This window comes from Pleurodeles waltl, chromosome 4_1, assembly GCF_031143425.1.
Source record: "Pleurodeles waltl isolate 20211129_DDA chromosome 4_1, aPleWal1.hap1.20221129, whole genome shotgun sequence".
Classification (NCBI taxonomy): domain Eukaryota; kingdom Metazoa; phylum Chordata; class Amphibia; order Caudata; family Salamandridae; genus Pleurodeles; species Pleurodeles waltl.
This window is the reverse complement of record NC_090442.1, coordinates 597,464,748-597,486,974: the sequence shown is the minus strand read 5'-3', so window position 1 is coordinate 597,486,974 and position 22,227 is coordinate 597,464,748. Positions and strand designations below refer to the sequence as shown.

At 40.8% G+C, this 22,227-nt stretch overlaps 1 protein-coding gene across 1 annotated transcript in view; it reads right to left on the bottom strand.

Moving 5' to 3' along the window:
- The window catches only part of STAB2 (stabilin 2), an 805,158-nt gene extending 784,620 nt beyond the window's left edge, over window positions 1–20,538 (bottom strand). Inside the window, 3 exon segments of the mRNA XM_069228991.1 lie at window positions 1,152–1,267; window positions 16,095–16,228; window positions 20,226–20,538. Of these exon segments, the coding sequence (XP_069085092.1) occupies window positions 1,152–1,267; window positions 16,095–16,228; window positions 20,226–20,309 (334 nt within the window). The 5' untranslated portion in view covers window positions 20,310–20,538.
- Window positions 20,539–22,227: the final 1,689 nt, after the last annotated feature.

Sequence of the window (22,227 nt, the reverse complement as noted above, 5' to 3'; positions counted from 1 at the left end):
CTCCGGCCTCATTCCATACTTTATGGACATGGGTCATTTATCTTAGAATCTCATACAATGACCTATCAAAATCTTCAGGGGTTCACATAACCTCACAATAAATATGGACAACACTGGACACCTTTCGGGAAATCTGCCTTTGCTCCCTCAGTACATCTCTAGTCTATGTTGGGTATCGCTGGATAGATCATCCTAATCACTGACCATATGATTTACTTCCCCTCTTTTCACTGACCCTTCACTCTCTCCCTCTCCCCCTCTTGGCTTTATCTTGTTTGGTATGGTTTTAGGTATGTGTGAATTCCTTCTGGTGTCTGATGCTTGCTGAAATGGCCTACTTTTTCTGCATGTTATGATTAATGATATTTCCTTTACTCATTATTACTATTTATCTTCATGCTAGTCTCAAGTATCAATGAGGGTATTTTCTGTATCAGACAATCACATTATGCTCTATCGTCTTATAAGAGCTTAACTTACTTTTATATTGGCAGTACCTTGCCTATTTCATGTATACGAACTACAAACAAGTATCTATATCGGTGTTGACCTTTATTGATTGTATGTATTATTTTTATTTTGAAGACCAAGACAATCTTTTGAACTAAAAAAAGATATCTATTGACTCCTATGGAGGAATGTTCAAGAATTTGAATGCTAATTGAAAACCGACTAGTATTTGTTGGCACACTTGTAAACATTGCGACTTGCCTTTATTATGCGGGAGAATCAGAGTTTCAACTTTTTGCTTACCTTTTAAAAATGTCACCTGGTCCCTGGTCTTGCTGGCCACTCTAGCATATTAGCCTAGGGCACTGTACTATAGCTCATAGGCCCAGTGTCAAAATGGAAAAAGGAAAAACTACAAGTCCTACAAGACATTAATGAAATTATCTACCACCAGACCCTCTGGGGCATGGCTCTGCAAACATCATGAAACTACTAATCCAACACAACCTTACTACTCATTCAATTTTACTTGATCCTTGGACTGGTAAGCTAGAAATAGCAATCTACCATGATCAAGCCCCTTTTGAAAAAGCTCACTCTTCCACCTGATCACAATAAATACATTTTGGGTAATGGTGAATACAGCAGAGATCTAAAAACAATTCATCATGTTAAACCTATTTTCTACAATGGTCACTTACCCAGGCAGTCTGCTCCCCAATAGCCCGGACAGCAGTGAGGCATTAGAAATTGCTTCCAGCAGATATGTTGACATCCAGGTAGATACACAGAGTATGTCCTCAATTGAAATTGGTACCTTGTAATAAAATATTGAGATAAAACAATTAGGATGGCTGTCATTATGAGTTTCATGACCTGGTATTGATTTGGACCTGAAAATATCAGACTTAACAGTGTACAATGGCACAAAATGCAGCAAATATCAGACTTAATAGAAGAGTAGCATAAGAGGTAGCAAATATCAGACTCAAGAACAGAACCGCTCGGGAAGCATCAAATATCAGACTCAATAGTAGACTGGTGCAAGAGGCAGCTAATGTCAACAGCAGAATGGCTCAAGAGGCAGCAAATATGCGACTCAGCCGTAGAACAGCATAAGAAGCAGCAAATAGCCTCAAGATTAGGAAAGCTCGAGGCATAAAATATCTGACTCAATAGTAGAACAACGGCAAAAGAAGCAGCAAATATAAGATTATAAAAGAGAGCAGCACAAGAGGCATCATATGTCATGTTGAACAGTAGAACTGCTCGAGAGGTGCCAAATATTAGACTCAGTAGTAAAGCTCAAGAGGCAGCAAATATCAGGCTAAACAGTAAACCGGTACAGGAGAAGGCAAATATTCGATTCAACAGTAGAAATGCTAACAAGTTGGCAAATAGCTGCGTCTACTTTAGAACTACACAAGAGGAGGAAAATATCCAACTAAACCACAGAACAACTCAAGAGGGGACAATTATACGACTCAGACTTTGGATGCCTCTCAACCGAATCATCCTCTCATCCTACATAGCAATGGTTCCCCTATTGATGTTATATGGAGCAGAGGTGCTTAGTCAAGAATCGGGGTATAAATGGGGAAAATTGGAGGATAACTGTCTTAAACACATTTGGGACTGCCTAGTATTATGCTTCAAGCAGCAAGAAAGGAAACTAAGTTAAATTCCTGGAACTCTAGTGCATCTTGTCTACCTCTCCATTTTTGGCAAAAACAGATAATATCCTGTAAAATAAGTGTCAACTTAAATTAAGAAATCTTGAATAGAGAGAGAGTGTGGGCAGGACGAGTAAGGGAACGCTTGCACATTTTTCCACAGTATTTTAATATACAGGATTTCAAATGTGATGCCCCTGTATTATCATAAAAAGGACTTTTATGGAAAGATAAGCCTTGGGGCCAAGATAAGCCTTGGGGCCAAAAAGGAGAGATTTGCATCACCTGAGTTCTAAGAACTCCACCTTCGTCCTCGAGACTACTAGAAAACGCTATTTCATTTCCCTATCTGTCCAATACACTGAACCCTGTAATACAATTAGCAATTTTAAAAGTTTGCACGGGCAGAACCTGGCTTTTGCACTGGAAGGGAGAAAGGTAAATATTGAAGATGCTAACGGGAACTGTAACTGTGGTTTAGGCATTCACTGTTCTCGAGTACATGTATGAATAGACTAGTAATCTTTTTTGTCTAAGAGACATTTTTTAAAACCAGTTTGTAAGTAGTATGCAGTTGTGGGCTAGGAATGGATGCAATACGACTTGTATAAGCATGCAATTTTTTGATGTAACGTGCTGTGGGATGGTTTTTTTATTGGTTTTAAATAGGGTTGAGTGATCTGATAGAAGTTTTAAAGATTATTTAAACAAATGTTTGCACTGTACAATTTAACAAACCTTGTGGTTTAAACAAATGTATTTTTACTGTTAATAATGTGTGTCTGACAACTTTAGAACGGCACAACAGGCAGCAAATATCTGACTTTACTTTAGAGCCCTACAAGAAATGGAAAATGTCCGAATAAAGTTTAGTATTCCACAACAGAAGGCAAACATCTGAATTAATAGAAGAAAAGCACATAATCTACAAATACCAGGCCATCCATGCACACCTACATATGCTCCTTCACTAGGCCCATTTGTTTAGTGTAGAAAGAGAATATTGAAGTCACTGAGAAACTACACACATCGGTTTAACAGGAGTTGTTCCTTGTACACAGAATTCCTTCTTTCTTTTCTGTCACTTTATTCATGAAGCTTGCTCTCCTATGAACAGCAATGTTTTCACACCACCTGCTAATTATACTTTATGTTGGTGGAGTGTGCTGCATTAATGCTCCCTGCTCCTTGTCTTGCTTCGTAGCTCGAGACCGATGATTTTTTAACATTATATTTTTATATTCCCCAGAAGCGTCCAGTAGCTGGCATGACCAATTTTAGGGCCCCATTTCGAGATGGGACAATTTCATATTCCTCATTTGTAGTAATAATCTGTATCTTATAAGAGTTTTCGTCCAAAACATTTAAACTAATCCACTATATTTGCAAATATAATTTCAATTACAAGTTGAGTCTTCCCCCACCAGGATTTGAACCTGAAACTTGCAGATAGTATTCAGAACGCAGCAAAGAAAATTTGGTTGAATTAGCTATTTTAGCAGCTTGTGACATAATGGGCAGATCACTGGGCATATTTACCATCTCTTAGCTTCTAAAAGAGTAGGTCTGTGTGCCTCTGCAATGGCTACTTTTATTTAACGTGTTAACATGTACTGCTTGGCATGCGTAAACGAGTTTTAATTTGCTAGAAAAGAATGATTAACTTAGGCATGTTTCAGGTAGCATAACTAGGCCTCTTTGACAATCATTCATGAACTGCTGCAGGAAAGTATATGTTTATGTTAGGAGTTCAAGCGGCAAGTGCGCGTTTGTCTTTCTCTAGTTTAGAAAATCTGCATAAATGCAGCCTCAGCCCTTGTGTGCCCCCATATAAAGGTGTAATAATGTGTGGGAAGGATGTTCTTTCTGTTTAAAGTTATTTAGCCGAGCTCTGCTGTAGCTAAACTAGCTATTATATTACTGTATTTCATAATGTATCATGTTATCTCCTTAATTAAATGTGTACAGCTTTACCCAATACAATGCTTTAGGAAGTAGGAGTTACTAGGGGTGCTGTACAAAATAATAGATTGATAGGTTGTCATGAGTGAAACATTTTAATCTAAACCTTCTACGTATTGTTGTGATATGAACATGCGTGTTTTCTGTCTCAAAACATTGTAAAAAAACAAGTTACTTTGGAGGAGAGCCAGTGATGATCTGGGCTTTCTTTAGGTAGGGACTCTGTCAATCTATTTTACACATTTATGCTATTTCTTCTGATTTATTATTTATTCGTTTTTTGCTTTCTGTGATACTATTTTTAAATACACTCACAAGGTTATTCCCTTTAGAAATTTATCATGTACAGGGTTTATTACTAGCATTGGACTACATCTATGAGACACTCGGACAGTCCCATTCCTGCCAAACTTAATTTCTTATTAAACCGTCAACAGTTTTTGATGGCCCGTTTGGGGAGTAAATTAAACTAACATTAATTAGGCTAAATAGTGGAAGCATTTGGTTCTCCAACTCCTTGGAGAATCGTGGAAATGTTTGGAGTATTGCCAGTATACCTGCAGATGTTGTCCGGACGTTTGCTTTGGTGAGTAAAAGGAGGGTCTTAAGATGTGTGTTTTCTAACGTGCGGTGTGTTTTGGTAATTGCATTTGTGTTGTGGTAGGGTTTCATTCGTGGTTAGTGGTATATTATGGTTGGTTGAAAAAAAGTGTATTATTAAATATTGTTGATGTTTTATCTGTCTTGACACTATATTTTCTGTGAAGATTTTGGAAAATTTGAGCTAGGTAAAAGTGCCTGTGAAAGACTTAAAGGTAGCACTTAGGTTTAAAATTAATTTGACGTTATGAGATCTTTACCTGTGAATGAGTACTAATTAGTAAAGAGGTGTTTATTCTGTGCACAAAAGTAAACTATACTGATTGCAGGTTAGGTTATTGCTTGCAAAGCCTCGCTAGTTGATTGCGATGGTGTAGTGGTTTGAAATGCTACTTCCCTTTTGTGGTGAGTTTGACTTTTATTCCTTGACCCAACACAGGTTTATTGCTTTTGGTTTTATTGAATTACTGTATTTGAGATAATACATGAAATTATATTGCAATTGATTGTGCATGCATATTGTGAAGTTTAAATCAACAAAGTGTACAACCTTGGTAAAATCTAGGAATTCACCATCAGAAGGGGAAATTCCACCTCTGTTTGGAAGTGATGCATATGAAATGCATCGACTCACCGCATGCATACTTGTCTATGTTTTAAAAATGCCACAAAATTACGGCAAATGATAAAGCTCCAATCTCTTGAAAATAGTAATTGAAGAAACTTCATTATTTAAGGCATATTTTGTTTGAAATTAAACTACAACCAAGACCGACATAGTTTGAAACAGTTAATAAATTACATCAAGTATCTAATGAGAAAGCATGCAAGACAATGTTGAAAGGTGAGATTGGCAAGGCTGTTCATAATAGGATGGATGTAAGACTGAGTTTTGGGAAAAAGTTGTGGCAACCGGAAGTGTTATAAACTGTGGATGCATTTCTCATAATTGCTTGTGACTCAAATGAAACCAAATCAAAAGAGGATAAGTATAACAATAATGATGCAAGAAAACAATGATTCTGAGGAAGAAGTTGAATGTATGGGTGCTTTATTGATTGTGACAAGACCACCTCCTTATAATGAGTAACAAGTTCAGATTGAAGAATCTGAGTTGAGTGAAACAAGTGAAAGGAAAGATGATTCAGAGGTTGGTAAATCATCAAAAAGTGAGATAAGGATTGTGAAAAATAGTGCTTTAACACATATAGTAAATTTAGAAGAATTTGCAGAGTCAGATATTTATCAGTTTAAAATTCAAAAAGTGACTTGTGATTCATTGGTGTTTTTGCATTTGGAAACAGGGAAGCAAGCTTGTCATGCATATGAAAAGAATGGCTGGAGAATTGGGTGTGAGAGTGGCTAAAAAGAGAATTTGAGAATCTTACAAAATGAGAATGATGGAATCTGATTTTTTTTTAAAAAGTATTTTACAATTAAGAGCAAACTTCAGAGAACTAGAGAGATTGAAAAAGCAAAAAGATGACAGAACTGAACAGCAACAGAAATGTAAATGACAAAAGTCATGAGTGTTGAAAGAGTATCTGTTGACAATTGCTGGGAGGAGCGTGTGTGCATGTCCCCTGGAGCAGGGTCCTTTGGACTTTTACAAAGGGGTTTCCAAAACTTTGATAGGAACCTGAAAAGTGGTACACTGAAGTGGATAGGATTGTGACTGCTTCAAAGTTGCTTTGGAAGATTTGGGTGTTGTATTTTCAATTATTTTGATTCAGTGTAATAAATTGGGTTACTGATTGGGGCCCGCCTCAAGCAGCAACCACAGTTCTCTTCATGGTGAAGTCACAAACAAACCCTACATTAATCTGTGCTCAACCCTCAGGTAGCTTGGCACAGAGCAGTCAGGCTTAACTCGGAGGCAATGTGTAAAGTATTTGTGCAACACTTGAAAACAGTAACACAGTGAAAACACTACATAAAAAGCATCCCACACCAGGTTAGAAAAATAGAAATTAATGTATTTGATACAACAAGATAAAAACAAAAAAAATCAATCAGTAGAACTTGAGTCATGAATTTTCAAAGAATAAACTGTGGTATAGCGCTTAAAAGCAAAAAAGCTAGAGGACTGTAGTGGCACCACTTGGCAGGGTAGACTCACAGATGGCGGAGTCCAGTTGCAGAAGCAGCCCAGAAAAGGAGCTGGGAGATAGAACGCTAGAGTAGCTTTTAATAAATAAAACAAGACAAAAATGAAAAAAATCCAATCAGTAGAACCAGAGATATTCAGTTTTAAAGGCTTTAGTAAAAATAACACCCAAAGGTGTAAAGCACCACCACCTGTGGATATCTGGTCACGTCAGACTGGGGTGAAGTCACAAATTCAGGCTGACCGTGATGGAGCATGGGCTGGCTACAAGGACCCAGTTAGGTCCCCTGAACACAGTACCTTCAATTCTAGTTTGCGGATCGTTGTGAGGATTTGTGTCGAAGATGCATCTCGCAGCCGAAGTGATCTGTTGGTTCTCAGATGTGGCGAGGCTGCGGTGCGAGGACTTTTTGCATCATTGTTGAAGATCCTGTCGATGAGGGTTTGCGATGTGCAGTCTGCAGTGACGGATGTGTCGCACAGTCAGGGCGATGTGTCAATTATGAGGAGCAGCAAGGCTGCTATGTGGAGTATGGTTCCGCCGTTGATGCTGCCATCAACGAGGAATGCAAGGGTTTGCACTGAGATTGCATTGAGCATTTCCATAGGTGATGTGGGCTACAGTGGCAATGCTGGCCTTTGCGATAGGTCCAATCCTCGCAGCCGTGCAGATCCATCCATTCTAGTTGGGGTTGCACCCTGCAGTAGAGGAGATCCATTGGTTCTGCTGGATCCACGGACATTGGCAGAGCATCTCAAGCCCACTTCTAAGGGTCCAGGACTGGGGTGGCACCACTTGAAAGAGTAGACTCACAGATGGCAGAGTACAGGTCCAGGTCCAGGTGCAGGTGCAAGATTGTAGGAGCCTTCTATCCCTGAGGCGCAAGTCAGGAGGCCAGCCAACCAGCCCTTGGAGTCACTTTGGGGTTCTGGATTCAAGATGCATGTCCAGTCCTTCTCACCCATTCAGGATGGCAGCAGGCCAGCACAGCAAAGCGGGAGTCCAGCAGAGTGCAATCCAGTAGAGTAGCAGCTTCAGCAACACAGCAGTCATTCATCCTGGCAGAGTATCCATTGGTGCAGAATTGTACTGAAGAGTCCAGTATTTATACACCGTTGTGCCTTTGAAGCGGGGTAGAAGCTTAAAGAGATTTTCCTTTGAAGCCCCGGGCATCGTTCCTCCATCCCATCCTGTCATCGAGAGCTCATCCATGCACATCGGGCTTGCTACTGTGTGTGGCTGCTAGGAGGAATTCACAAAGCTCAACTGTCAGCTATGCCCAGTCATGTACCCAGGCACAAGCTAAAGGCACTAAAGGGCTAAGAAAGGAAAATGCCAAATTTCTATAAGTGGCATTTTCAGAATTGCAGTTTAATTCCAAATCCACCGTAAGTTAAGATTTTAAACTGATTCCATGGACACCAAACATGAATTTGAGGATCTTTTCCCATTTGGAAATTGCACATATAAAATGTAACAAGGCAACTCCAATGTTATCCTATGAGAGAAATCGGCCTTGCAATAGTGAAAAACAAATTTGAGTTTTTCACCACCAAGACATGTAAAACTTAAATGTCCATGTTCTACTTTTTAAATATATTGCACCGTACTCTCCAGGCTGTCCAGGGCCTACTCTAGGGGTGACTTGTATGTATTAAACAGGAAGGTTTGGACCTGGCAAAAGGTTTATTTTGCCAGGTCGAAATGGCAGCTTAAAACTGCACACACATGCTCAGCACTGGCAGGCCTGAGGCATGTTTAAAGGGCTACTTAAGTGGGTGGCACAACCAATGCTGCAGGCCCACTAGTAACATTTAATTTTCCCTGGGTATATGTAGTACCATTTCACTAGGGACTTATGAGTAAATTAAATATGCCAATTGGGGATAAGCTAAAATTATCATGTTCACAGGAGAGAGCACAAGAACTTTAGCAATGGTTAGCAGTGGTAAAGTGCACAGAGTCCTAAGGCCATCAAAAAGAAGATCAGCACTAAAATGCAGGAGGAAGACAAAAAGTCGGGGGGAAGACCACTCTAAGGCTGACAGGTCTAACATTAAGTATTTATGGGATGAGTGTAAAACAATGGTAAAGCGGCCAGTGATAGAACTGCATAGAGATGATCCTAGTAACAAGTCTTCACCTATTGTTGTGCAAACAATATGCTCAAGTAATTGAGCATTTGAAAGAAAAGGTTCCTGCAATACACGTTAATTGGTCAAAAATTATGAGATTGACCCAAAATGCAAATGACCCAGTCCATGCATATTATGAGAGTTTAAAGCACAATTACAGGCAACTCTGGGATGATGATCCATCAAAGGCAGCGTTTCCGCTTTTGTGTTAGGCTTATTTATGGATCTGAGTTCAGACTCAACATAGTTGTATGTGTTGGCATGCAGAGTTGTTGGACAAAATACTTGCATGTGCATAATGTTGTAGAGATTGTCAGTAGAAAAATAAGTCAAAGATAAGTTGATGTGCAGACTCAGTTCTTTCCGAAAAGATGTCAAGGTGTTTTTCAGCCTATAAGTGTACAATTTCAGTCCTCCAAGAGGTGGCTGAAATAGTTTCTGAGGTAGAGGTAAAAGTTTTAATAACAATGCTCATAATGGTCAGATGAAATGTGGAACGTGTCACATTTATGGTAAAGAAGGCCAGTGGAAAAGAAATTGTAAATTTAATGTGATTGAGTTTGCAAATGGAACACAAATAGTGCCTCAAATGAATATCGTGCAGGAGAATATGAACCCAATGGCACATAATGGGATGACAAAAACAGCAAACCCAGTTCTACCAACACCTGTACAAAATGTGCAGAATACAAGGCAAATTCATAGAATTATGTCTTCAGCTCCAGTTTTACAACCAGAAATGCAGACTACTGAAATGGGATGGGATTTCCACATGATTGTAAATTACAGCAAAATGTAGCTCAACATCAAATGAAACAATCAGTAATTCATGACACTTCAGCAATTTCCAGCTACACCTGAAGTTCCTTATGGACTGAGTCAGTCAGAATAATGGGGCCTAAGGGGCAAGAGGATTGTATGCATGGTGGAGTCCTAGATGTAGACTAGAATGGTCCCTTTATAGAAGGAAAATTGAATGGCCATATGTATAATTTTTTGTTGGTACAGGTGCTACCCACTGCACTGTTAGACAAGTGAAAGATAAAAAAATACCCCTCTCGGTGGGTGGGGGGGGGAGAAAGCCCAAGTCATAGGTATTTCAAATAAACAGGTGACTAATCAGTTGTAGTGTAATGTTCCTATACAAATAATTTCAGCTATAAATAATTAATGAAACAAGAGCAATACATCTAAGAGGCAGTGATCTGTTATGAATGTTGAATTGTGAAGTTTATTGCACACCTGATGGTGTTTGCACTATACAAAAGATCCTGATGTCGATTTGAAAATGAAACAACAAAAACTATATTTGGCATGTTCCCCGCTCTCACTGAAAAGAGACTGGGCTGATCAAAAGTGCAAAACCAGTGCAAAATACAGTGAAACCAGATGTGGTGTTTTCACGCATTCAATAATGTAAACATTCTTGTGAAGCTTAAGAAGGGAATGCACCTGTGATTGAAAAGATGCTGCAGTACGGCACTTTAAATAATGTTTTGGGATGTTCATGTAACTCCTCTATATTGGGCGGTGCCACATTGCTAATGCGACATTGCTATTAACCCTAATGGCAAAGGGACCAATTCCCTTTAGTATATATGTCTGATTCCCTTAATGCAGGCTTATCAAGTCATATGGCAGGGAGCAATATATTCTTAAGTTAGACATATGTTTTTAAAATGTCTTTCCAGCATCACTTCAAAATTGTCATTTTGTTGGGGAAGGTTAGGAGCCCAATTGGCTAACACAGAGTTAGATGCTGTACACTTAAACATGTCAAACTTCTGAATGAGACCACTTAACCAGGTAAAGTAAGGTATCAAATTGATGGGAAAATAAAACCCGATCTGATGGTCAGATCGGATTTAATGTCACTATTAATTGTAAGCAACTTTTAGAAAGCTGCTACTGCACACTCCAGCTAGTACAGTGGCCCCACAAAGACCATTCACACCGATGGGTTTCTGACCATCTCGGGCATTGTGTAAACAACTCCCAGGCCTGGGAACAAAAGGATTGGCCTTTGAACGAGGTGTGACCTCCTCCCCTGGGAAGGCTGCAAAGGGTGTTGCCCCAAAAGGCGAGTTTCAAAAGTGAAGCCACCTTTGAAGGGCTGCTGGTAACAACACTCCTGAGCAGAATGCCATTTGTTCATGCAGACATCTAGGAGACAGGGCCAAGAGGGGGAAACCAGTGTTAGAACCGGTTTCCCTGTGGGCATGTAGCCCACTGGTAGCCACACCCAGAGGGTGGGCTACCATGCTCCTCATGACCAAGGAAAGGTTGTGCCATTTTGGAAGGGGCAAGAATGGGGCACTCTGCTATAATCAGGTGCCACACATCACAGGAACTTTGTCACTACAGAGAAGAGGACCCAGTAGCCCGTTGGCTATTGACCGCTTGGTCCCCTTGAGGAATGTTTCTGTGATAGAATGGGCACCCCTGGCACCCTAATTCTTAGTTCATGTTTGGAGAAAAAGAGAGGACCGAAGAAGGCTTGTCCTGCTGGCCTTTGATTGTGCAAAGAGAGGCTGCACTGCTGAGAGCATTGCACCTGCTGCAAATTTGGGCCAGTGTGCTGGGACCCTGCCTGTGACTTCCGACGTTGAGAAAACTTGATTTCCCAGCTTCGCCAACTCCAGTGACTCCAAGGATCATGGTGGCTGGTCCCCTTGAACCTGCTACAGGGACACAACCCGACAAAGAGCCAAAGAGCCAAAGAGCCAAACTCGACAAAGTGGTAGCCCCGGTGGAAGCCCCGGGCACACCAACAAAGGAATTTGAGATAGCCAAAGTCTACGCCCGAGCCTGTCGGACCTGGGAGAGCTGTCAGTGACCAGATTTGTTGGACTACAAGGGCACAAGCCCCCACCAAAGGTTTTGCCTCTAACCGTGGTGTATCATCACCAGTGGCACAACTGCAGCTGTGCAACGACTGCAACAAAGAGGACTTTGAGGGACATCAGTCTACATGACCAGGTTTGCCCCACATCACCTGTGGACTGAGGAACCACCACAGAGAAGCCACCATCGACCACACCACTACCGCAGCAACCTTGTGAACATCTTTGCCTGTTTCCCTCAGCATCGGGATCACTCTGTTGTTTCCCATGGCGATCTTGTATTAAAGTTGGGAACTTGTTTTAAAATCTCTCAGGTGGCCAGGTAAACGTACAAAATGTAATTTCTGCACCCCTAGATCTTGTTTCTGTCAGACTTGTTTGGCCAAGCCTGACCAGAATACTACAACTAGCTTTTTCAAACTTTCAGAAAGTTTTCAAGCTTTGTGTTTACCACTGCTTGTTTGCAGTTGCATTTAAAAGTTCTAAAATCTGTAACTCCAGGACCCTCTGGTCATTGTTGATGATCAAGGACTCTAAAAATTCATCAAAATAAGCTTTATTTTTATTAGTTGTTATTGTGTCTTCTTTTTGGTGTGCGATTTTTCTTATCCTGCAATATGATGCTGTTAAATGCTTTACACTAAGTTCCTTTACTGTGCCTTTCTGATTGCAACCACAGTTACCCAGGGTTGAGCTAGAGGTTACATAAACAAGACTGTTCTTTCCCAGATTGGTCTCTGAGAGTGTGCTCTACAATAAGACTACCTGGCCCTATCATATAGTACACCCAGATCCTCACAATAGTCCATATCTTTTTGCCTTTAAATATCAAACTAGAGCCCTGGCTTGAGCTATGATCCACAAGGGTACTCCAATGTATGCTGTTTCAGTTTGCACTACTCTATTGCACACTATTCCACTATATGTGACTACACTCTACCCCACTCTAGTAGAGTGTATGCCATTCCACTCTACTAGAATAGTGTACAGTGGAGTGGCGTACAGGGAAGTGGTATAGGGTGGAGTTGTGTGGAGTGGCTTACAGTGACCACTTTACTCTATGCCACTTCACTCTGTACCACTCCCCTGTACGCCACTCCACTGTACGCTCTTCTAGTTTTTACAACTCCACTGTACCACACTCCAATCTACCAAATTCCTCTCTGCAGCACTCAACTTTACGTTATTCCACTGTAGGCCACTCCACTCTTCAGCACTCAACTGTTTGCTATTCCACTCAACGCTACCCCACTGTACGCTACTCCACTCCACAATACACTATTCCACTGTATGCAACTACACTTAACACCACTCAACTCTATGCTATTCTATGCCACTCCACTCTACCCTACTCTACGTATGCCACTCCACCTACTTTCTGTACACCACTCCACTGTATGCTATTCAATCTGCATCACTACACTGTATGCCACTCTGGTGTATGCTACACCACTCTACGCTACTCTTCTGTATGCTATTCCTCTGTATGACATTGCAATCTATGCCACTCCCCTGCGTGCCACCCCAGTTTATGCTATTCCACTCTACCCCACTCTATGCCACTCCTACTCCACTAAACGCCACTTCCCTGTATGCCATTCTACTCTGTGGTATTCTACTGTAGGCCACTTCTCTGTACCCCATTCCAACTTACGCCACTCCACTCTTCATTGGCATTAACAACACTCTACAACAATCTATGCAACTCCACACTAGTTAATATACTCTACTCTGAAACACTACTCCCCTGTACTCTACTGCTGACTCCACTGCATGCTACTTTATGCCACTCAACTGTATGACACTCTAACCCAGGGTACTCTACCTTACTGATGCGCACTCTCCGCTACTTCTCTGTCCAACACTCTGATCCATTCTGTGACACTTTACCCCACTGTGCAACACTTTTCAACACTCTATAACACATTCTACTCTGCCGTACTACACACCATTCCAGTCTACAACACTTTACTCAACTCTATGCTATGCTACTCCAGAGGGCTTCACTCCACTCTACTGCACGACACTTTACCACACTGTATGGCACTGTACAGCACTCCATTTCACATCGCTCTACTCTACCACACTCTACTCCACTCTATGTAACAACACTCTACAACACTCTTCCACATTCTGAGCCATTAGTCTCACTCAGACACACGACTCCACTGTACAGAGAAGATCCTGCTGCCATTTATAATACTATCCTAAACTCTACATTATACCTGTCCACTTTAGAGCACTCCACACCATTGTGCTATACAACACTACACTACACGATATAACCATTTACTCCACTCTACCCCACTCCACTGTACCATGCTCCACTCTACAAAACTCCACTCTAAACCACTGCATTATACACCACTCCACTGAACCACACTCACCGTACTCCACTCTACGACACTATACTCTGTGACAGTACACTGTAAGACACTCTCCTCCACTCTGCTCCACTTAATGACATTCCACTTCACAACAATAAATGCTATGATTAAAAACAAATATTTATTAAATATAAAAAAATCATTGAAATTCAATGAAAAAAACAAAGGCTAAATCTTTGTTATAGTTAGGCAAACTGTATTTATTCTTTCTATGCAAACCAACTTACAAATTCCAAAGTTATAGTTATACCTTAAGTTTATAATATGTGCACCACTTTTATTATAACTGTATTAATTGTTTATCTACAAACTAAACTTAAACTACACAAATTTTAATTTCTAAACGTATAACTTTAATGTATAATTTATTCAACTCTTTCAAGCTGTTACTTGTGCACCTCCATATACAGTGTACTCAACTCAGTAGCCACACTACTTTAATTGTAACTCCTGTCTTCTCCATGCACAGCTTATACCCTTATATATCATTTCACCTATGCCATTTAAAATAATAGCATTTACAAGAATAGATTTGATATTGCAAATCATATCTTTTGTGAGAACACAGCGCATGGTAAAGTGGTGAGTAATAGTTAATGTAGTGTGGCTCCTGGGTTGGTCTCTGAAAACCAGGATGGGCTTGACTGTGTTCCAAGGAGCACTTTAGATATAAACAGCAGCCGGGGTCTTGTTTTAGAATATAAAAATACCTTGAACACCCCAGGTATCCTTTTATTGGTGGTTATTCAGGTATAATTAATTAAAAGCTGAATAGGGGGTAAAAAATAGGGGATCAAACTGACACCCTCTGATGAAACATGCCACTACATCTCTGTTTCCATTGCAGAGAGCGTCACATTGGAATGTCTGATCCCATCAGAAATATCCATTGGGTGGGGACACCCATTAGTGTGCGCTGTTGTTCAAAACTGAGAACATGTCCTTTCCCCCAATAAATTCTCTCTCCTCTTCCCTGTAGGCTAGCTGGTTGTCTTCCCACTTGTTTTTTGTAATTAACCACAACTATAAAAGTTCCTTAGCATCATCTAGTAACACATACATAAAGAACAACCACAATGCAGTCTAGCAAGGCACATCTCTGATGCTCTTGACTTCACCCATGCCTGCTTGGTTCCGTAAGACTTGAAAGTGGACGGGCCTGTGATGTAACCAGAAAGGTGATCAGTAAGACACAAAAAACATTACAGGACCTGTAGAGACAATCAATCTGCCAGCAGATTACTAGCCATAAACTGCACTTCTATCTCTCATAACTCCTCATCCATCGCACCTCTAAGCACTGTGTCCCATAACAGGATAACCACACCATGGTGGTCATCACACACGACATGGAAACACTTCCTGCATAGGATCAAAACAAGAATAACGCCCTTTTAAATAAAGGACTGTATAGCCCAGCATGCTATCCCTGTGTGCAAGCACTTCAGCGCCCCAACTGGCTGTAGTAAGTGCTATATAAATATTACATTACAAAGCACATGATAGAGCATGGTGACGCTTAGTAAAAATATAATCGACTGCCAAGTGGTGCACTCTTCACCCTGTGTAGCAGCTGGAACAATCTTGCTTCCCAGGTGTACCTTTTCTTGTTACCTAATGATACTTTTTTTTTATCTTTCTTGATGTTGGTTGTGAGAAGTAAGAAAGGTTTCAGAACAGACCCATGGAACACTTTTGATGACGTCAATGGCATTGGCTGAACACGGCTCGAAAAAAGGGATACTATAACCAGATAGGTTAATAACATTCAGTATGTACTCACACTCTGTGTTTACCAAGAATAACTTCAATGCAGATGTTTATTTGTGTTCATTGACTATAGAAGTTATACAACAAGTTGAAAGCAGGACATGCAGAATGGAAAGCAGAGTAACAGAAGAAAAACCACACTTTAAATGTCTTAAAGATTAATTACCTGCAATCTCTTGCCCCACTTCCATTGGTGAGCTTAATATATCCTTCAGAGCAGTTGACTCTTTCATTAAAAATGCAAGATTTGCAATCGGTTCTAACCGTTATGTGTGTCTTCACATCACATCTGTTTTTAACCTGAAAAGAAAAACGTGGTTACGTTTTTTTTGTATTGTATGGATAGCATAATTCTTCATTTTATAAAATACGTCCATGCAGTTTGTTTCCAGTGATTGAGGGCGCACACACACACACAGACACACATATATATGCACGCCCCTCCCACACACACCTCTCTCCTAACATCGAGCACGATTGGTTCTCATTTTCCCAGAGCATGGCTTAAACACTTAAAGCATTTCCGACCTTAAGGTTCAAAGAAACACTTGGTTCTTCTACTCTTACAAGAAGATCTTTAGGCATCTTCCAACTCTAGGAGTCTTTGTTTCCCTAAACCTTGTTGCTCAGTTTAAGGGGGTTGCCAAACGTTGGAGTAGAACAAAGGAACTTCTTAGAAGGTAACCAAGTATTTGTAGGCTGAGATTTTTAGTCAATTAACAAAGACACGAGGTGAGGCATTGTATTGCCACATTCCTCTGCGAGTGTTGCCAGAAAATGCCTAAGTGCTTAAAAGAAGAATAAAGCCAAAGCTATAGATTCAGGAATGTCTCATAGAGCTGAGGGCCTTCATTCCAAGAATCTATTTTGTTAAGAGATTCGGCAGTCACTTCATCTCTTCATGTCTTAGCTGATCAACAGTGCTTTATTCCTATGTAAGAAGTGCACCATGAATGATCCCTCCTGGAAACAATGCGACTACAATCTTTGTAATGGTAGAGGACCACAAATTGTCAATAATAGGATATAATGCTGATGTTATTTCATTGTTAATAACTATGTGCCCTGGCCATGGTGTGACTAATTCTGGCACAATGTTTGTCAAGTTTGCCAAAGCGTTGTACATCAGCAGAGAAATTGCACATTTCAAAATATTAGAACCAACTAAGACCAAAGTCTGAAAATGAAATGACAAAGAGGTTCATCCGGTCTGATTTCTTGACATAAACTGTGAGAAATCACATCAATTTTGTGTTATGATTGCTTTTTTTTTTTCAAGAGTCCGTTTTGTGGTGTTGCAGTACAACTAGGAATTTCCTCCATAATCATGTCTCTCCTGTGCCTAGTCAACAGCTTGTAGAGCACTTGTTACAAAGCATCAGCAAGTGAAAGACTGGAAGTTAGGACTTAGGGCTGAGGATGGATTTGGGGTTCACTAAAAATTTCCTGGTTGACTTTTAATGCTGGAGGAGATAGACTCCAAAGATTGTAAACCAGGAGAGTTATAAATGGACATCTTAGGTGGTGCTTTTTTCAACATAACCGTAGGACCACCGAATTTTCCAAACATTGACATTAAGTAAAAAAAGAAATGGCAAAATGTAGCAATATGTCTGTCACTAAGAAACCATTATTTTTGCATACACTTCAGTAAGCATGGATCCTGGGGTTGAACCTTCCTTAGCGTGTGGTTCACCACATAGGGCTTTCATGTGGAAAATATATTTCGGGATAGAAAACCTCTTCATCCCTTGAGTAAAGTTTTTTTTATTTAGTACTGGTTTGTATATTTATTAATATGGTATGGTAATGAGAATGTTTTTGACATGTGCAACCAATACATAATAAATACCTTATTCTTAGTTGTTCTTAGCTAAGCGCCACACTAATGTCTGTGTTCATTCTCTCCATCAAGTACTTGTTGACTTGTTTAACTGAATGGATATATTGCGCCAGTAAACAAATTGTATACGCCATATTTAGAGCATGTCACTCCATCTCCTAAGAATTCAGTGGGATGTCATTGGGAGCACTGTAATCATTCATGACCTATTCTGTGCACTTCTTGTCTACATAGTCCGATATCAGGCCCACATGTAAACTAAGATTCTCATTTCACCTAAGCATTGTCCCAGATGCAGTTCTTTGTATGCCATCCATTTCTGCTGCTTCAATGGAAACACAGCACTGAAGTGCACTAGATCTCGTTACTTAATCTAAAACGGGCAGGAAGTGAAGGGTGACTACTGAATCCTTTAGTGAATGTACCTCCGAATTTCTTACTAAAGTTGGTTCATTGACAAGCTCCTTGCAGGCTGTTCAGAAGCAGGAAATGGGTTTGTCTTTCCTGATATACATCTTTGTGATTTATTTATCCTTTCATTTGGAAATGGTTGGATGACTACCTCTTTGCTTTACTTGCTCTGGGTTACAACCGACCACTCCTTTACGGTGCACTAAAGGCCAGGTTATAATGCATTGCACTTTGAATGGAACCCCAAGGCTTCTCCTACATGATTGATGGCAGGTGTGCTTTGCATTCTGCTTTGGGTGAAAGCCCACAGCTTTTGTTCGATGCATTGATGACTGGTGTGCCATGCTTTTTGTTTTGGGTTCAAGTCCACCATTTCTGTTAGGTGCACCGAGGAGCAGTTTGGGTGGATTTCCAAGCTTTTGTGCATGTGCAATGCTGCTGGTTGGTGTGAAGTGTGCTCCCCTTTGGGTGGAAGCTAGTGCTCCTTTTAGGTATATTGATGGCTGGCTTGCCATGTATTCCACTTTCAGTTGAAGCTCGGAGTTCCTCTAAAGTGCTCTGGTGATTGGTGGGAGGTCTGTTCTTCTGTGGCTGAGCGCCTATCCTTCGATAGGATTTCAGCACCAGACATTCCAAGTTCCATCAAACTGAGCAACCGAAGAAAGGGAAGACTGTTTTCAAATGTATTAGGTAATACTAATCTCAGCTTCATTAATGGTTGAACCACTTCCAATAGCTGTACAATTCCCTCATACGTGAGTAACAAGAATTCCTGTTTCAATGATTATATCTTGTTCAGAAGTTAACTGTGGCATCTTGTTGTGGATATGAGGGTAGTGCAGCGCCTACAGTGACCATGGCCCATTATGTTGTAGATGCAAAATCCTTACAACAACACCCTCTGCTGCAATGAATATATCCCTGCTATCATTCCTGATGGTAACAGAACAACGAAATGAAATATGGAAACATTTCTAAAGTGCAAGAAAGTGCTGATGGATACCTTAGAAGACAACCTATTTACATCTGCACTTATTTGTTAGAAGATCCTAACATCATTCTAGACATCTACAGTGCTATCTCTAAGAAAATGTGTTCTGGTCAGCCCTCTGCGGGAGTAAGACTGCGGCCAACACGAAGTACAGGAGCTGATTCCATTCGCGCTGCAGAAAGATGAAGTTGGAGCTTTCCAAGGCAACATTTGTGTAGCATGCATCACCAGTAAATGAGGACTATTTAAAAACATTTTGAGAAAGTACACAGGTCTACTAAGGGACAAGCAGCTATTATGCCAGGATGCGGTATGTCAGGGATTTATGAAGGCACCATAGGAAACTAAAACAGCAAAAGCTTCTGGGACCAAATAGCAAGAATTTTTACTTCTATCTCTGACCTTTGCTTATTGCGCCGTGCACCGATGACATATGGCAAATAAATTATTCCTTTTTAGTTGCATACACAATTGTCTCTGATGATGCAAACAGACTGTAGAAAAGTGATATAAGTGATTGAAGAAACTACTAAATTGGACTACGTATTTGCACATAAGAAGTTTAAACAATAACTAAATGATTCAACATCACTTCGACTATTAGGCACGGCTCTAGTAAGAGGAAGCTTGTAAGTTGCAAATTGTATTGCAAATGCATGTATATAGCGCTTAGTGCTCCTTAGGAGGCATTTAATTCCTTTTACTCCGACCAGGACGCTTCCCTATAGCCCACGGTTCTTGGTTAGTCCGGTATTATTGGTAATTGTCAACAGTAGTACTATTCGAAAATCACGGACTCCGTTTACATACTCTATCACCGTTTAATGCTAATAGTGTTTCTCTGATTCAAACACAGAGGCACTCACGAACACTTGACATGCAAACTCCACCAGATGGCTGTAGCCGGGATCCCTATTTCGTGCAGATTTGTCAAAAGGGCCAAAGTTATTACAAAAATATTTTCAATGAAAAGTGAAACTACTGAGTAATTAATCAGGACGCACAATATACATAAATAGCCCAAACATCAAATTAGAAAACAATATTCTTACCTCAGTGGATTGTGTTGGCCGACACAAACTGCTCATACCAACTAGGACGAGCACGAGGCCCCAGGCGCGTGCCTTCGCTTCCATTCCCCCAGCGGCTCCGGGTCTTTCACTAGCTCGCGCTTTGCGTCCCGCTGGTGCTGCTGCCCTTGCCTCGCGCTCCCCTTATCACCAACTGCACTCTGCTTTCATCGAGGACTTTAAATGCACCCACCTTCCCTCCGCCCTTTCCGGTAAAACTTACTCGACTAAATCAGTTAAACCTCACAGTATATGGTCAAACATGTCTCGGAGAGCACATTTGTATAAGGCTTAAAGCCCCTCACTCCCTGACTGGCAGGATATCCTGAGAGCGCTGCGCTGCATAGATGTTTGTTTTAGGAACAGACCCATAAGTCCAGGAGATGGAATTCAGCGGCGTTCACTTGCGTCCATACAATTATTTGCATAGCATCCAGGACATGCATTTTTTTACAGCGCTTTGAAAAAGTAGCGCATAACTTCCGAATTTTTTTCACTTGAACGCTTGAGGACTTCGCAATTGCTACCTATAAATATGGGCTATCCACTAAAATAGGTACACATATAGGAATATACAATCCGCGGTTGTCCGTGTGACTGACATACACTAGAGACACCGACGCAGACAAGAAACCCACTGTCTTTAGCGTAGGTAACATACGTACTGCCAGAGGCCGAAACCTGCCACTGACAACTGGTCAGAAGAGTAACAGCAAACTAGGACAGGCAAGACACTGTCATTAGAACTGAGTGCCACGTGCACTGACAGCAGACCCGAACAGACAGTCAATAAAACTGTGTGACACAGGCATCAGAATTGAGTGCCAGGTGTACGAACAGTAGACCAGAAAAGGCACGGTCCTTAAAACTGCATGCCATGTGCCCTAACAGCAAACTGGAATAGATACTGTCATTAAAATTGAGAGCCACAGCACTAACAGCAAACCAGAACAGACACTGCCATTGAATGTTAGCCCCACAGGCTGCAACAGCAGACCAGAACAGGCACTGCCATTGAAAGTGAAGTGCCACAGGCACTAGCAGAAGACCAGAGCGGGCACTGAAAGCACACCGAATCCCCACTGCCATTAAAAGGTGGATTAGTTGGTGAAGTAATGCACCATTATAGTTTGAAACTTACACCTTGGGTTGGGGAACTCTCAGAGACCACTCCTTGTGTTTTGTATTAGGTTTGCAAGCTTTTGCTTTGTGTCACTGGTAATCGCAGCTAGCTAAAGTACCTGGCAGTGAGTACACTTATATGAGCATTCCCAGATACACCTGTAGCATGAACAACGTGTGTGTGTGTATATATATATATATTGCAAAAGGCTGACACAGGACACATTTATGGAAAAGTTGTGAATTGACTTACGTTGCTGATAATGCCTGACAGATTGGAGACCGGGTCACCATCTGTTACCACAGGCTTATCAACTGGGGCAGCAGGGAGGTTGTTTCTACGAATTGGCACTGAAAGTGAACCGAGCGCCATTATCTGCCACTTGCAAACACCATTACAAAGTTCATGGTGTGAAGACAGAGGCTTACATTTTTATTTTTATCCTCGTGGCTCCATTACATCATTTTGACTCACCCTAAGAAAGGATCTTACACGTGTCCAGACTCGAATGGGCTCCACAGTGGTTTATAATGAATCTTCATTCTTTTTAGGTAGGCTTCCATAGGAAATGCCTTTTTTATTTTTGTTTATAACTTTGGCACCGTTTGACAACTATTCAAAACTTTCTAAAAAAAAAAAGTGCTTTTTTTGCCTAGTCTGTGCATGAAATATTCGGGTTGATCCATCTATGAGAGGCCGAGAAAAAAGGGGATCCCAAAATGCAAAGTCCCCATGCATTTGCCATAGACTTTTTTCTGAAGTGTTTGCGCAAATACTACTGAACCGAATTACACCAAATTTGGCAAGAAGCTAGATCTTGATACACAGATTGTGCTTCTTGTGAATTGGTGTGAATCCTTC